The sequence below is a fragment of the Oreochromis aureus genome, linkage group 18 (assembly GCF_013358895.1).
Source record: "Oreochromis aureus strain Israel breed Guangdong linkage group 18, ZZ_aureus, whole genome shotgun sequence".
In the NCBI taxonomy this organism is placed as follows: Eukaryota; Metazoa; Chordata; class Actinopteri; order Cichliformes; family Cichlidae; genus Oreochromis; species Oreochromis aureus.
In genome coordinates this window covers 24,500,777-24,518,212 of record NC_052959.1, presented here as the reverse complement: position 1 = coordinate 24,518,212, position 17,436 = coordinate 24,500,777, and the positions used below count along the sequence as shown (strand labels likewise).

General features: G+C 40.2%; 1 protein-coding gene across 2 annotated transcripts; it reads right to left on the bottom strand.

Moving 5' to 3' along the window:
- Nucleotides 1-3,907: 3,907 nt before the first annotated feature.
- Nucleotides 3,908-16,513, bottom strand: acss2l (acyl-CoA synthetase short chain family member 2 like). 2 transcript variants are annotated; one of them, XM_031731042.2, is made up of 18 exons: nucleotides 16,231-16,513; nucleotides 15,883-16,078; nucleotides 14,219-14,310; nucleotides 13,951-14,054; nucleotides 11,750-11,822; nucleotides 11,057-11,132; nucleotides 10,233-10,317; nucleotides 9,800-9,937; nucleotides 9,068-9,238; nucleotides 8,837-8,970; nucleotides 8,277-8,409; nucleotides 7,419-7,475; nucleotides 7,061-7,141; nucleotides 6,574-6,682; nucleotides 6,353-6,421; nucleotides 6,020-6,196; nucleotides 4,511-4,585; nucleotides 3,908-4,428 (listed from the first exon to the last, which is right to left on the bottom strand). In XM_031731042.2, exons 1-18 carry the CDS (start codon nucleotides 16,352-16,354, stop codon nucleotides 4,301-4,303), a joined length of 2,022 nt encoding a protein of 673 aa, XP_031586902.2. In that variant the 5' UTR covers nucleotides 16,355-16,513; the 3' UTR covers nucleotides 3,908-4,300. The 2 variants fall into 2 exon arrangements, with proteins under 2 accessions (XP_031586902.2, XP_031586903.2); XM_031731043.2 differs by lacking the exons at nucleotides 13,951-14,054; nucleotides 14,219-14,310; nucleotides 15,883-16,078; nucleotides 16,231-16,513 and adding an exon at nucleotides 12,029-13,698.
- Between the last annotated feature and the right edge of the window lie 923 nt (nucleotides 16,514-17,436).

Here is a 17,436-nt window from a genome sequence, read left to right as displayed (position 1 = left end):
TGTGGTGTCCCGGGCATGTGCCACCAGGAGGAGGACCTGGGACAGACCCAGGACACGCTGGAGAGATTATATCTCTCGGCTGGCCTGGGAACGCCTTGGTGTTCCCCCGGACAAGCTGGAGGAGGTGGCTGGGGAGAGGGAGGTCTGGGCTTCTCTGCTTGGGCTGCTGCCCCCACGACCCGGCCCCGGATAAGTGAAAGAAGATGGATGGATGGATATATGAAGAAAACACAAATGCATAATAACTACACATTTGCTATTTATCCTTTTTATTTTAAAAAAGTTGATGTTGAAAAAGAAGCTACACACAAATGCAATAGATTAAAAAAAGATGTTGCTAAAACACTTTGAATTTATTCTTCATCTTTTTGGATTGATCATTGTGGTGTCACTTCTACAAACATTTGAGAAACAATTACAGTTACAGTGATAGGATGCCACCTGCACAACAAGTCATGCTGCCAACTTTATGGGACCACTTTGGGAACGGCAGCTTCCTGTTCCAACTTGACTGTGCACCAGTGCACAAAGGAAGGTCCATAAAGACACGGTGTTTGGTGTGGAAGAACTTGACTGGCCTGCACAGAGTTCTGACCTCAACCCAACATAACACCTTTGGGATGAATTAGAGGTGGGACTGTGAGCAAGGCCTTCTCGTCCAACATCAGTGTCTGAATCGGAACAACAGTCAAACATTCCCATGAACACACTCCTTGTTGTGAGGTGGAAACTTTAAAATATTTAAAAGATAAACTCACTGATCCTCTATAAACTGCTCTTGAAAACATGGCAAAAACTGTTGCATTCTACTGGGACACATACTTTTTAGAGTTTATTTGGATTGTGCCACACTGGCAAAAATGAACTTAACCAATATGAAGAAAAAACGTCTGTGCTTTTTAAATGATGGAAGAAAACAAGAATTCTAAGGACTTTTAAAATGTAACCTAGAGAATAAGAAAAAACCCCACAGTGATCAAGAAAATTAAGAATAAAAATAACGTAGAATTGAGATAGTAGATTAAATAAATCCATCCATTTTGTTCCACTTATCCAATTCAGGGTTGTGGGGCTGATGGAGCCTGTCTCAGTTGTCCTTGGGTAAAGGATGAAGGGCGACATACACACTGGAGAGGTCACTAATCTATCACAGGGTTAACACGGCGACACAAGCAACCATTCACACCTACAGCCAACCTAGAGTCCCTGGAGAGAACCCACGCAGGCACGGGGAGAACATGAAAGCTCCACTCAAAAAGACTCCCAGGACCTCCTTGCTGTGAGGCCATATTGCTAACCATCACACCAACATACTCCCATGAATACATAATTAAATAAAATGAGCACATTTGTTCATAATATTAGAACATTTGCCTGAAGTTCTCACAAGTAGAAAGAACAGTGGCCGCTGAGAGATGCAACCATGTGTCTTTAAGCTATATTTCAAATGTAAATAATAGTAAAATATAAGAAGGGCTAGCATAAAGAATAATACAATAGTGTAATAATACAATGCACAGCTTCTGGAGGTTAGAAATCATAATTAGTATGGAGAGACAGATGGTGTTTGGAGCAATGCAGATATCCTGCATCACAACATTTGGATGACGAGCAGCTCATTAATAATTCATTGCCTGTTGTTTGGAGGCTGGATGGCTTCTGCCTGTTGCTGCCACGCTGACTACAACTTTGTCAGAGTGCTCTGTCAGCACTGACAGCTCGCCTTTTAAAGATACAGTTTGTGCAATTTAATCATTTTAAATGACAGTGTTTGAGAGTGTTTTTTGTGTGCGCAGATTGCGGATGTCAGTCAGTGCTGCTGGTTTGGAGGCAGTGGAGAGCTGGACGGGATATTACCTTCTGCCTGATTGTTATATTTGAATTTTATATGTGAAGGTCAAATCAAATTGTTTCCACATGAAGAATACACATAAAGACTTTATAAGCTTGTTATGAACAGAACAGCGTGCTGCAATAATACAAGACCTCGAGAAGCCATGGAGCATTGAATAAAATGTAATCTGCCACAACCTTTTTTGTTATTAAAATGGGTTTTTTAATCTAATGATGCATATATTTTGATTTATTACATTTGACAGTGAACAGAACAGCGTGCTGCAATAATACAAGACCTCGAGAAGCCATGGAGCATTGAATAAAATGTAATCTTTCTTATTGCAGTCACAACCTTTTTTTTGTTATTAAAATGGGGTTTTTTTAATCTAATGATGCATATATTTTGATTTATTACATTTGACAGTTTAGCCATTTGTTGTTCTGATATTTAGTCATGTCACATTAGAGTCAGAGTTTTTCCTGATGTTGACCATGACTCAAAAATCTCAGTATGAACCAGATCAGGGATTTAGAGAAATGTTAGTGTATGATTCTGAGCTCGAGTTACAAATCACCATCATCACTCCAACAGCTGAATCCTGCATCACTGGCAATCCAGTTAATACTGTTTTAACAACTTTATTTACTCAAAAAAAGGACCCTTTTTTTTGCTAAAATGCACAGATATCTGTCTAAGGGGCAGGGATAGCTCAGTACGTAAAGTGGTTGCCCCATGATCGGAAGGTCGGGGGTTTGAATCCACTGAACGGCTACCCTGAGGTACCCCTGAGCAAGGGACTGTCTCTACACACTGCTCCCTGGGCGCTGCACTGGTGGCTGCCCACTGCTTCACTGGGTGAATAATAATACACATTATTATTAATAAAGTAACACGTGTTCATTACCTTTATAATGTGCGGCCCAATCATGGTTAGTACTATCACCGTCCATAGTTCTAACCCAGGTAATATCCTCAGGCTGTTCGTTCCTTAAACCCTGAATCATGAAATAATTGACAGAATATTCTTTTTTTTTTTTTAAATGGACTCTTGAACCTTCTGATGGAGTAGAAAAATTAATATTAACTTGCATATACGAGTTTTCATTTCATTCAGTCTTGTAATATATTTCTTTAAAATGTATCATGCAATTTATTTATATTTATTTCTTTTTCTTGACTGCTTATTTTGATGAGTGAGCTCAGCCAATTTGGACTCAATAACTACTGGTGTAATGTACAGTAAACCTGTATTTGAATGAATTAGTTGCTCCTGGATGTGCCGAGCTGGGGTGGGAGTCCCAACCAGACTGATTTTTTTTTTTTTTTTTGTGAAATCCCCCCCCAAAAAAATACATCTGAAATTGCTTGATTGAGTTAATAATCCTGTAAAATGTTGGGTTACAAAACATCTGCAGACTGCTGATGGGACCAAAGGATAGCGAAGAAAAGAAGGGTGAGCCGGAGAGAGTTGAAGATGTGGGGCGGTGGTGGTGATGGTGGTGAAGAGGTTGTCATGGTAACCACTTCTCCTGCTGCTGGGGGTGATGATGTAACACTGCCCATAGCTGGGTCTCTTTTCTTGTCCTTGTCCTCCCCACCTACGCTCTCACACATGGCTGCATGTGTGCGACGTGGAGGAGACACGCAGGGACAAAGCCAGTGTCCACTGACTCTACACGACCCATTAACACTAAACGGCCCCTTTGAGCTACAACCTCCTGCAGCCTAATCTCTCTTTTTTTTAAATGAACAGATTACAGTTGCCTTTTCTGTCTTTTTCAGAACAACAGATGCTTGTAGTTTCAAAAGAATCCACTGCTCTTAAGATAAAACAGCCCTCTCCTCCCTTTGGTCTCCCATAATCGCTGCTCCCCGCCGTAGAGATCACATCATCAAAGCTATGTGTGTGTGCACTCCTTGCATCATTAGACGACAAAAGGTAGAAAACCTCCGCATGGCAGTTAAAAGGATGTTGTAGTAACCCACAGTGCAGCCGATGCAGAGGATGATTCCTGCCACGTGAGGGCGTCGATCAGCTGCTGTGCTCAAAGGCAAAGAACAAAAACAACAGCTGGATTAAACACTTTATTCATAGAAATGTACCACAGGTTGGAAATATACATCAGTCGAAAACAAGGATTAAGGTCATCCTTCTACAATACTGGGCAAAAGAGTTCACAGAGACTAGTACGTGTGACATTTTGGCCCAAACACAAACCATCAACACAACCGCATTCATAAATCTGTTTAAAAAGAGATTCAATTTGACATTTTCAATTATGTTTTGTTTTCTCTCATACATAAAAAAAAAATCTGAACATTTTAATGTCCGCTGTAATTTTCTGCCGTGCCTTGTGATCCCATTCCTATCATTCACACCCAAAAAGCAGCAGTTTGTGATTGTCTTCATCTGTACAATTGCATAGTTTGAAGCCAGAGAGTTTGTTTTCTTCTTCTTCTTCTTCAGGCTGCAGCTTCACATCTCTGGCTAAACAGCACCTCCACCACCTTGGGGTCAGCCAGGGTGGAGAGGTCCCCGAGGTCCTTGTCGTTGCGAGCGATCTGTCTGAGGATTCGCCTCATGATCTTTCCTGAAGTGGATGAGGACACGATGTTACACAGGAGGCAAGTAGAGGAAGATGATGCCGATTTATAAAGGTGTTGCACTGTTACCTGAGCGAGTTTTTGGGAGCGCTGGGGCATTCTGGATGAAGTCTGGTGTAGCGATTGGTCCAATTTTTTCTCTCACTAAGAAGAGAACGTAGAAAATAGAAACGCATGCCGCATATAATAACATAAATTATCCTGTAACATAGTTGGCTGTAAATGAACTGCAAACATCGTCATTTTATTTCAAAGCCAAATTATAAAAGTATTAAAGTATGATGTTCTGTTGGTGCAGACACAGGAAGCATAAAAAAAATACCCCAAGATGGTATTTTTCATGCTTCTCATTCTTCTTTTTTCTTTCCATTTTTAGTTTTTCTTTGTTTGTTTTTACTGTTGTTAATTTTTCAAGAACATATGGAACATGCTTGAAAAATATGAAATTTTACAGCATGTAGTCGACTGAGTGATTTAGACACTATAATAAAGACACTTTAACCTTTTGACAAAAGCGTATCCCTTACTGTTGGTCTTTCTTGATAAAGAACTAAAAATGATAAGAAGAATTAGACCAGACAATATTTTTTTTTCCACAACTCCCGTATGGGCAAGTTTTCTTAAGCTGTAATAATTTTCAGTCCTGCAAAAAACTAAGTACAACCTTACTGCTTTCATAGCAATTAAGTGGGTAAGTAGCATTTAATTACCATCTGATTGACCACCTCAATAAAAGCAAATTCACCCCAAGGCTAGCAAAAAAACCCCAAAGAGCTGCATGTCAGAGAGTCCAGGCCTTGATTAATATGTCAAATGTTGAATGTTCTGACTGTACAGTTAGAAAAAGACTGAATAGGTATAGTTTTGGTTGAGAGGAATGGCAGGAGAAAGCCTCTTCTATCAAAAAGAACATGGAAGAACAGCTTATGTTAGGAAAGTTGCATCTGAACAAATGTTCTTTGGACAAATGAAACCAAAGTGGAGATGTTTGTCCAAAGTGTACAAACCCCACATTGGGCAAAAAAACACAGCACAAACACCTCACACGAACTGTCAAGTGGAGATGATCTGGGCTGGTTTTGCAGACACAGGACCTGGGCACCTTGCAGTCTCTTAGTCCACCATGAACTCTTCTGTATATCAAAGTAGGCCATCTGTCCAAAAGCTGAACACTTGGCTAAAATTGTCCAAGCACACCAGCAAATCCACAACAAAGTGGCTGAAAAAAGCAGAATCAAGGTGCAAAGACCCAGTTTTTCCAGACTTAAACCTGATTGAACAACGCTGTAAAGAAGAGTGGGCCAGGGTTCTTCCACAATGATACGAGAGACGGATAAAGTCTTACAAAAAACAACTACGTCAAGTTACTGCACAGTTACTGCTTAGTTTTTCACAGGACTGTATTTAATAGAATAAGAAAATGTTATATCCAGCAGAAGTTGTATTTTAATCATATTTGTATTTAATTTGAGATTTTATTTAAGATCAAACACAAAACAAGAGACCACTGAGGCACAAAGACACAAAGACGCATGAATTTTAGTGGACTTTCCCTTTAACCCTAATCAAAGGCCTCACCCAGTCTCTTGAGCTCATCCACCAGCGTGTGACTGAACTCCCTGCTGTCTTTGAGGGTGACAAAGCAGTAGAGGCACTCTCCCTTCACCTTGTGAGGTCGACTCACCACCGCAGCCTCCGCCACAGCCCCGTGCTCCGTCAGAGCCGCCTCAACCTCCGCTGTGCTCATCAGGTGGCCTGAGTGGGGAAAAAAGATATACAAGGCCATTGCAGAGATGAATAGCACAATTTCCTGCAGAGGATAATAAATAAAAATGTGCTGAGAATGTTTAAAGTTATTTATGTCAAATTAGATAACAGCCTTAAAATAAGTTCTGAGGGACAGCACCGTACCTGACACATTCAGCATGTCGTCTATTCTCCCTGTGATCCAGTAATAGCCGTCCTTATCCCGCCTGCAGCCTGAGAGAGGACAAAACAAAACTTTATATGGGGTCTCGTACTTCGCTTTGGTGCTTTAGTGAGAAATTGTTCATGGTGAGAACTAAAACTCTATCCTGAGTAATATTCAGTCTGGGACTGATAGTCAGCTAGGGCTGATTCTTGGATCTCACCATCTCCAGTCACATAAAAGCCTGGGAATTTCTTGAAGTAGGTGTTTTCGAAGCGCTCATGGTTCCTGAACACAGTGCGCATTATTCCAGGCCACGGCCTCTTAAACACCTGAAAGAGAGGCATTGCTGCCGTTACTATTTTGAAATTTTACTTGCATCCATCCACTGAAGAGTTCAACAACAAAAAAATAAACTACTTCTAATTTTTTATATAATTATTTAAACTATTTTTAAATAAAATAAAGGTCACATCCAGTAAAAATACTTCCAGAAAGCATAAGAAGGTGAAGAATGTGAATGAAAATGTAAAAAATCTAAAAGTATTTGATTACATTTAGATAATAAACATGCCGCTGGTTCATTGGCCAAGATTAACAGTGAAACATCGTCTTTGTCTTCCTCTCCTTTTTACCACACATGTATTTGTTGTTGCTCGATACAATCACCGTGACAGAGAGAAATGAGGCTGTGTTGAATTGAAACTTACCAGATAACCCTCAGCTTCACCTTCCAGCTCCTCTCCGTGCTCGTTGAGGATGGTCGGCTCCACCCCAAAGAAAGGGAAAGTCTGAAATATGAGTTTTGGATTTAATGTGAGATAACTGTTTTCTTTCATTTAATAACTCCCCTGCAGCTGCAGCGTTTCTTCCAGATCATTATCTGGATCATAATAAGGAGAACCAGGCTGCATTTCCTGCCCTGATTTCGTTAAATCATCCTCGTCATTTTCATGCACACAGGCAAAAACCCTTGCATACCAGCACGACTTGAACTAATGACAGTCCTCACATGCAGGTATGTTTTAGATTTAGAAATGTCAGCGTGGAAGAACTGTTATCACTTACAGCAGAGCCTGGTTTCAGCGGTGTAGCAGCAGGTAGAGGAGTCAAGACATGACCTCCCTAAGGAGAAAACAAACATTAAACTTCATAGCAACAAAGAGGTAATAAAGCAAAAAATTTGATATGCCTTGTAAGAATATAATCAATCAGTGGTGTATCTATGGGTGGGGCTGGGATGCCTGTTGCCCACCCATGAAAAAGAAAGCAAACAAAAAAGACAATCCCAGTCTTGGCTTTTTTTTTTTTAATGTCATTGATTATCAAAAGGACTACTTTCCTATTGGGCATTTTAAAGGTGTTAGTATATGCTCACTGCAATTCAATTAAAATTATTAATACCTTTAATTCTTCTACTACTACAAGACTTTATATACTGTAGTTTCACTGTTGCATTTCAATATTGTGGGAGCAGTGTTTTTCTCTTATGTTACTTCCTTGTTAGTTTCCAATACTTTAATTCAGTTTTATTTATATAGCAGCTAATCACAACAGCAGTCACCACAAGGTGCTTTATATTGTAAAGTAAAGACCTTACAGTAATATAGAGGAAAACCCCAACATTCAAATGACCTCCTATGAGTAAGCACTTGGCGACAGTGGAAAGGAAAAAATCCCTTTTAACAGGAAGAATCTGTGACTGGTTGGGGAAAATCCTGCATTGAGGTACTATATATTTTTATCGTTTTATCCCTATTGACGCATACCTAGCATCATCTTAGAATCTAAACACCTACACATCCTGAGCAGAGCTATCCCAACTCATCATACAGAAGTTGTTTCAGACCCTGCAATTCTTCTGAAGAGATACACCTGAGTACGACTTCCTAATAACACCTCTATAGTCAGTTGCTTGTTTCTTACCGTTTCTGTTTGCCAGAAGGTATCAACGATGGGACATCTGCTTTGACCAACCACTTTATAGTACCACTGCCACGCCTCTGGATTGATGGGTTCACCCACAGTACCCAGAATCCTCAGGCTGGAGAGGTCATACCTGACAAGTCAAAAGATTTCCCTTAGATTACATCATTGCGTGGTATTTATCATGCTCTTTGTAGCTCAAAGTCTAAACTTTCTTACTGACAACAAAGAAGGAAACTATCTCTCTTTTCACAGGACTGTGAAAAAAAAATCTATTTAAACACTCAGTTAGTGCCTTCTGTTTTTATCCTGTAGTTTATAAGAAGAGGTTTCAATTATTCCCATATTGGGTCATAGCTCTAAATCTGAAAACACACTAACCAAATTGTTATATAAGAAGTGAGCAAGTTGACGGAGGTCTTTCCAAATCAAGAGAGGCACAACATCAACTGCACCACCTCCCCAGTCAAACTGTGGCGTTAAAGCCAAATTATCTTGGAGCTAACGTTGTTTGTAATTATTTATTTAACTGAGCTGCAGCAGATGATGTGTCCACATACTTCTGTAGTGGCTCACGTCCATACTTCATCAGCAGGCGGATGGCTGTAGGGGCTGTATAAAACTTGGTCACTTTGTACTTCTCAATTATTTCCCAGAACCGGCCAACATGTGGGTGAACAGGGATACCTTCAAACTGCAAAAGCATGCAGACAAATGGACACGGAGGTTTGGTTTTCCATTTTTTTTTGTTAAATATTCTATACACGTGACACCTTGCTGATTTGACTCACTAGGACGCTCGTAGCACCGTTTGCAAGTGGACCGTAGGTGATGTAGGAGTGTCCGGTGATCCAGCCGATGTCGGCCGTACACCAGTACACATCATCGTGGTGATGATCGAATACGTACTTGAAGGTCATCGACGTGTAGAGCAGATATCCAGCAACAGTGTGGAGAACACCCTGTGTTAAGTGAGCAAAAAATAGGTCAACAAGGAGACAGAAGACAGCAAAAATAAGGGATCTGTTAATGCTGGCAGGAGAGACGTGTATGGAGGTGTGTTTCTGTGTGCATATTAGTCAAGTTCTGTTTACACGCACTCATAGTGGGGAAATGAATTCCTGTTTGGAATAAAAAACAAGTGCCCATAAGGTAAACCATAACATTTTAAAGTTATGTTTATGTCTTGAGTGAAAGAAACATGTCTGTGTAAAAGAAAAATCCATAAATTCTGTGTTTTCTATAACAACACACACACCACACACACAAATACAATACACAAATACAACAGTGGAGCTTGCGGATAACTTTCAAGGATTACATTTGTGCCTCTCAGCAACAGAAAACCATTAATTCTCACTATTTCATGGCAGATTATGTAAACGCTGGCCCGGTTAAAGTCATTACAGGCTTATCATAGTAGTAAATAGATGCTGCGATTTGTGTAAATGATAAGATTTCCCTCATGCCTCTTGCTGTGTTTGTGGAAAAAAAACTCGCCTGCATGTGAACGTCTGCCTCACCTTGGGTTTGCCGGTGGAGCCGCTGGTGTAGAGGATAAAAAGCGGGTCCTCTGCATCCAGCCACTCGGGCTCACACTCCTCAGAGGAGTCCCTCATGGCCTCATCCCACCAAACATCACACTGTGAGTCCCAGGGGGTCTGAATGCACCACAACAGGAGGGAACAAATCAAACTCATAAACCGGATCATTACAGCTGCTTGCCAAGCACACCAGCAGGAGTGCAACATGCCAATTTCAACTCTAATTTAGAATGCCCTGAGGAGATAAAGGCTAAATATTTGGAAAAATATGACAGAACCATTTTTTGGGTTCTGAAATATATTTTTCCCTCTGTAGTTATTCAAATAAAGACATAAATTTGTATATAGAATCCTTTTACAATGTGACAAATATGCGTTTGTCACTGTGTGTCCATTTTTCAAGCTGACAAACCTGTAGTTTGTTGCATGCACCTCCACTTTTTGTCTTCAGTGCATGGTGCTTGATGACGAGGCATTTGGTGACACTAGCTGACCCTCTAAAAGAGAAAAAAAAGAAAAGCAGTGAAAGGTAGTAAAAGCATAAAGTCTTTGCCTAATGGATACTGAGTGCATGCATGCTGCTCTGCTTTCCAAGGATTTGCAAATACTGGATTGGGGTCACGTCTTGGTTCTTGTGGGTCGAGCGCCTGAAGTCCCATAAGATGAAATATTTTGTCATGTGTGCACAAGTTATTTATCAAGAAAAAAAGTTTCTTTTTGGAAGTGATTACTGCTGTGTGCTCCTTGTAGACTTAACACAGTTCTTTCCTATATTAGGTCACTGTGAACAGCACAAATCTTGTATGTATACTTTGTGCACAAGATAAAAAAGCATTATATAATTTCAGGGGCTCCATAGATGGGGGACCCACATACACATAAATAAACATACATACGTTCCTGAGCTTTATGGTTTTTTCTCATGTTTCTCAACTCTGTATTCGTATCACCATAACAGTAACTTCTTCCCTCGTAGTCATGTTGCTATAGCAGATGAGCAGCCTGGGCTTCCCTGATAAAGGTGCTCCATGTTGCTCAGCAACCTCGTTAATGTAAAAGCCTTGCAGTATTATTCTTTAACGTCTCTGATATCAGCTGACTGCTCTGTGTGCGTGCATCTGTGTGTGTGTAGTGACTCATATTCCAGGGGCTGACTTCCATTACCAGCTGCAGCCAGTGTAAATAAGGGTGGTTACTGAAATCTGGGAAAGTGTAGGCTTTGTAAGCAGGAGCTACCTTTCCCGGCACTTCTCCAGAGCCTCGGTTGCAATCTGCTTCAGGTTGATCAGTTTTTCTCCTCTGTAAACACCGTCTGATAGGAGACAGAGGGAGGAACAGGTAGAGGCAGAGACATATGATGAGGAAGTAAAAGTAAACAGCAGGGAGTCATCTTTGCAGCTTCTGGCAAAACAAAACATCTCATTGTGGTGCTGCCATGTTGGCGCACATGTTTTAAAGAGACACATTAGGAGCTACTGAATGAGTGAGGACCACAAAAGAACAATGTACACATCAAGCAATCAGTGTTTAGAATAGAGATTGGTGATTCTTGTTTGATCATTTTTAATTTTGTGCTGATTCCTACTTATATAACCAAAAACAAAGCTATGTTTGTTCCTTTGTATATCTTCATATAACTAGAAATTGAAACTCTTGAGATCAAGAGCTTCTTTTGCAGGAATATCTTGGATTAACTTAGGCAGCATTAACCTAACATGTTCTGTTTGACACATCAGAGCTCACAGAGAAAACTCAAACAGGCCCTGCAAAGGCGTAAACTTGAGATTGTCTTGCAGAGTGGTAACAGTGCTTACTACTCAGCTATATCATAATCTGATGTGTGCAAATGGGTGAAATGTGGAGTTTATCCTTCTGCCACACCTTGGGAACCCAGGGACAGGACAAACACTTGGCTGCCTGAAGACCTACCTGCTGTCACCAGTACACTACTCTGGGCATCCACAATCCTTTCACACAGAGACTCACAGGAGAAACCTGCAAACTGAACATGCAAAGAGAAAAACAGAGGACGTTAGATAACAGAAACAATCATTTCAGGAGCATTTGCACGATTTTTTTAAAGAAAGCACTTTTGAATTCTTGTTTTTTTTTCTCTAGTGAGAATAGGGAGCAGGTAAAAGAGCAACTGGAGAGGAGGAGGTGAAGAAGCCAGGAGTAGATGCAGTAAAGCTGGATGAGTTTATATACCTGGGCTGCTTTGAATCGGATCATCCGAAGCGCGACGGAGGTGAAGAAAAGAGTGCAGGCTGGATGGAGACGGGATGAGTTGTTACAGAGTAAAAGAGAAAGTTTAAAGATGGTAGTGAAGCCTGATATGATATATGCTTTGAAGATGGGGGCATTGACAAAAAGACATGAGGGATAGAGGATATATTGGATAAAAAGATGCTGAACATGAAGCTGCCAGGCATTAGGAAAAGAGGAAGATCAAAGAAAAGGACCATGGGTGTAGTGAAAAAATGGAGGCAGATGATCCACTTTGGCAACCCCTAAATGGAAACCAAACGAAGAAGAATTCCTGGTTTTACCTCCAAATAAAGTTGTTTTGATAATCTTAATGAAGAACTGGCTAAATAACTACACTTTAAGGCACTTGCGGCAGGTGTTAATAAGGTTTTTACACAAAATCATCCAACCAATATAGAGCAACATTTAATGTATATTTGGAGCTGTGTTTGTAGCATTTCATTCACACTGACTGTAGCTCCGTGTTTCAGCTGTACCAGATCTTGAGGGAAATAACTGGCTCTTGATCTGCCAAATTCTCCACTTTGATCGCCTACCAGCTACTCAGTAACTGTGTATATTGCCTGTTTGAGACTGACTAGGTAGCAAAGCATGGGTGTTGAGAGAGGTTTTTTGCAACTTGTTTCAATATAGCAGCTTTAAATGCTTTTTATTTAGTGTGTGTAAGTTATTTTAACTAACATGAGAAATAGGTCATAATTATTAGGAAATATCATTTACAAATTTAAAACTGAGTCAGAACCCTTGAGCCAGACTAGCAGATGTTGCTGAGTACTGAGCCAACATATTCCTTATTTTTAAAGGCTGGAAGTTGTAAGAAGTGTGGATCCTTCTAAAATCCAAAACTAAGCTGTTATGTCTCTGATATTACACCGTGGTGGAGTATGCTGCTCCTTCTCATCATCATTTACAGATTTAGAAACCTTGTTGAATTTTACATAACAAAGCAGACACACATTAACTGCTCTTTTCTATGATTGTCATTCACTGCATCTCCTGTCTGGATATCTGGACAAGGTTAATGGTTCACAGAGCATAAAGTTTCAGTGTTGATGACAGCATTATGAATCAGGTCACTGAGGATTCTGGACTCAGCAAAATGTCACTGCATGATTGGCATTGGCTCTCCTGCAAGTTTCCATGGACCAAACCTTTTTGCTCATTCATGATTAATATTAGCAGTCATGGGATAATCTAACAGGCTGGCACTGTCCCAAAGATTGTTATGTTGCCATGCCAAGTGTTGTTCCTGTCGAAAGTAAATTAAACAGATCAAAACTGAGAGTTGGACGATATACAACAATGACTAAGCAAAGACAAGGTCACTTATATCTAACTCTGCCAGCCTTTGCGAGTTATAAAAAGAGCCCACTTTGGAGTCACATTCTAGAGTTATTTTAAGCAGAGCTACTAACCTTTGCATGGAAGAGCAAGGTTAAATATCTAAAAGAGTGTTGGCTTGCTTGCAGAATTGCAGTGACTCTAGTGCCTTCTCAAACTGGAAACAGCCAGCAACTGTCTGACCTATATACTACGTGCAGGTGCTGTGTTCATGTAGAAGACAGCTGATAAACTACTGGAGCAGGGCAGTCTGCACTAAGAGAAGCAGCAGCTCGGGTTCAGACAATGTTTTCTTGTGGAAATCAGAGCAGCAAGAACCAGCAGCCTACATCCTGACAGTCTGCAAAAATGCACCATGCAGATGGCACATATGATATTAGAGAATGCTGCAAGCGAGTCCTGTGAAGAATTTGAAAAAAAGATGAATACCATAATTTAAAAATTTTTTTGAACAGGAAAAAAAAAGATTTTTCAGTTTTGTAAAATTGTTGCACATGGTGCATAGTCATAATAGTACTTACCACAATAGAGTGAACAGCACCTATCCTGGCACAGGCCAGCATTGTGTACACAAGCTCTGGGATCATCGGTAGGTAGATAGACACTCTGTCTCCCTTTTTCACACCTTAATAAAAATATATATACATATAAAACAAGTTACTACCACTCTGTATCTCTGAAACTAAGTTTGTCAGCAAAATCTGTAAAGGCATACTTCTGTATTATAATCATGGACTAAATAATTATGGACTAATCATGGACTAAATGGCCATAAGCTCAGGTTCTCACCCATTTGCTTCAGCACGTTAGCACAGCGGCAGACATGGCTCAGCAGCTGGCTGTAAGTGATGGCCATTTGATGATCAGGTGAGTTTCCCTCCCTGATAAGACAGCAAACAAGAGAGAAACTTTCAAATGTATAAATGTATTACAAAACCTGTCTGTGATTCTACAGTGGTCTCTTTGTCTGTTTTGGTAAACAATTGCACACAAAAGTACTTTCCCACTTTTCCCAACAGTGTTGTCCGGTGAGTTCTTTGAGTTCACAGTAGAGATAACCTGTTCTATATTAGGCTTGGATGTTTGTCAGGATAGTTATTTGGAAAACAATTTGGCACATTTGAAGGGGCAGCAGAAAGCATGGTACCAAGCCAAATGGGAATGATGAAATAAATGACTGCAGAGATGAAATTCTGCAACTGATAAATGACTTCAAGATGTGATAGAAAATGTTGTAACTCAGCTCTGTGTGAAATAGCCTGCATATATGTTGTCAAAGTCTTTATTTATTTTTTGGAAAATGTACAGCAGAGCAAACCAAATTCAGACATGGTGTTCCACAGGGGTCGTTCATGAGACCTCTTTAATTCCAACATTTATATGACTCCACTTGCAAAAATATGAGATAATCAAAATTTCCCACATTTAATCTATACTGATCTATACAAATACTATAGAAGCAGATTACTTTTATATTAATATGTGTTTATTTTTGATTTGTCGCTTAAACTTCTTTCACAGCCCCTGATTTTTGTTGAAATGAGACTCTTTGCAGCATTTTTGCTGTTCTATTTTTTTTAATTTTTTTTTTTGGCATTGTTCTACCACTTTAGACAGTTGTGCAAATTATGCTTGGACAAAGCGTGAGCTAAAATCCCATGAGTGATCGACTGTTGCTCAAAACAAACCATGTGGAAATTGATAACTTGTCACCACAGCTGATATGATATGATATGATATACCTTTATTAGTCCCACAAGGGGAAAATAGTTATAGTTTCCTTACAGAGTGTACTAAAATAGTCATGGCAAACACGTAAGCAGGTATATCATACAAGTGCTTTGTTTTAGTGTAAACAGCATTAATGCTCTCCTACAGGTGATTTCCAGTATGCCAAGTTCCACTGAACCCTTATATTGCTGAGCATGCAGAACAACCCTCCTGTTTGCTAAGCTTAAACAGTTGACAGAGCAAATAATAACTGTCATAATATAATGGTAAAACATCATAAAGTAGAGGCTTTATTGTAATTTGACAAGGGCGCGGGGTGATCAGCACGCAACTGCAAGTTCAAATCATTTAAATGGCTTAAAATTTAAAGCTAGAATAAGTTTAAAAATGTAATGTGTGTACATTAATCTATCAAGTGAAGTTAGTTGCTCTAGTTAGACTTTTTGTAGTTGATTAATCAAATAGAAATAGAGTTTTGCATTATAAAAACAATAAGAAATTGTTAGACAGATAGTGTATAAAATCTGTAAACTGTTATCTTCTGCTTCTGACAGGAAGAAGAAGCACTGCTGTAGTGATGTGTGCTGCCTGTGGTTTGTTTTGGTGTTCTGGGGTCAGCACAGGGGACACAGCAGTTGTTTTTGACTGGAATACTTAGCATAACTCCAGACAGCGTTTCCCATCATAGCTATTATTTCCTCTGGGGGCATGCTGGTGCTTACCAGTAATAGGCAACCTTTTCACCAAGGCTTCCCTCCCTCACATGTCTGTCCAAGACATTATAGCACATGTTGGTTTTGGCCCCCTCCATGCATTTCACATAAATGCTCCCTTTCGTCACATCGAAGTTGTATTGCAGCACCGGCTCTGTTGCAGGCTTCTTCCAGAAGAACTCATCAGCAACCTCTTTCCAGAAAGCTAAAACAGAGGATACTTTTGATCAATGTTATGGGATGCAGATAAGGCAGATTAGCACAAAGAGATACTGCATGCAGACAGGCTCAAAGGGATATGAATGGCAAGGAAGCACTGCAAGCGCTGCACTAAAAATACAGACAAGTTTGACCTACCTTCTGGATTCTCCAGAGACTTTTGGTACAATGCCAGATATGAGTTAAAGTCGGGCACATGAGCATCCTTCTGCAGGTCATTAAGAGGGTAGTACATTTTGTCCTGAGACTCAGGAACAACCATTTTGGAAGTACAGATGCAGACAGGCCTATATCATCTGAGAGTGAGTCAGAAAATGGTATAATCTTAGTCCCTGCTGGTCTGTCTGAATCCTCCTGGGTGAGGTAAGAACACTACAAGGCCTGTACTGAACCAACACAATTCAGCATGCAGAAAGACCCACCCTAATCCCTGATCTGCAGGCTCTGGCTCAGTCTGCTTAGAGTCAGGGCAGCCAATCAGCTCATGGAGTGCAGCACTCCCACTTTTTCATTGGATGAGCCATCCCTGGCCTGCTGATCACATTATGTTTCTAAGCAAGTGGGTGGTGGAGGAGGACAAGGAGGCGGTATACCCCCAGCAGGATAAATGCTGGGGATTCAGGCAAACATTTGTTTTGAAAGGAGGAGGCTGATGGGTGCTCTTGGTGAAAAGAAGAAAATAATAATAATAGAGACGTATGAAACAATTATTCACTTTCAGAGTAAACAAACAAACCCTGCCCAATCCCCAATGTATGTCTGCTATGAGAGACAGCTCCTGAATCCTTTTAACACTAACATTTCATAAAACTTAGTCTTTTAAAAAATACATTTCTTATAGAAAAGCTCACTGTAAAACCCCTGCTTCCAGCCTGCTTTGCTTTAATTCTCTGACATTGCAAACATTAAAAATAGCACAGTTAAAAAATACCCTTAGAGAAAAGAAAAAAATATTCCACTGACAAAACACATGTGAAAAACTTAAAAAACAAAAAAACAAATACAGAAATAATAAAAATATTTTATACTCGGTAGAAAATAAGTTATAACAATTTAACCTGAGACAAACTATTATTCGCAATTTTATAACGTCCGCTTCTACTTTCAGCTGCTCCCTTTAGGGGTCGCCACAGCGGATCATCTTCCTCTCACCCTATCCCTCCTATGTCACGTCAACATTCTCCCTGTCCTGCTTCACTGCATCCACGAATCGCTCTGCTGATGCAGTGATTTCCAGTCTTGTTAATCCTGGTCACTCCCAACGAGCATCTTCAACTCTGACACCTCCAGCTCTGCCTCCTGTTTTTTTGTTACAAGCACCGTCTTCAGATACTGCAGGTCTCA

What these genes read in the sequence shown, in the direction of transcription:
- acss2l (XM_031731042.2), bottom strand. Translation starts at nt 16,354, where the DNA reads ATGGTTGTTCCTGAGTCTCAGGACAAAATGTACTACCCTCTTAATGAC. An exon ending in CTTTTATGTGACTGGAGATG is followed by an intron (nt 6,422 to 6,573) that starts GTGAGATCCAAG and finishes GTCCTCTCTCAG; the next exon opens with GCTGCAGGCGGGATAAGGAC. An exon ending in GGATGAGCTCAAGAGACTGG is followed by an intron (nt 4,586 to 6,019) that starts GTGAGGCCTTTG and finishes TTCTCTTCTTAG; the next exon opens with TGAGAGAAAAAATTGGACCA.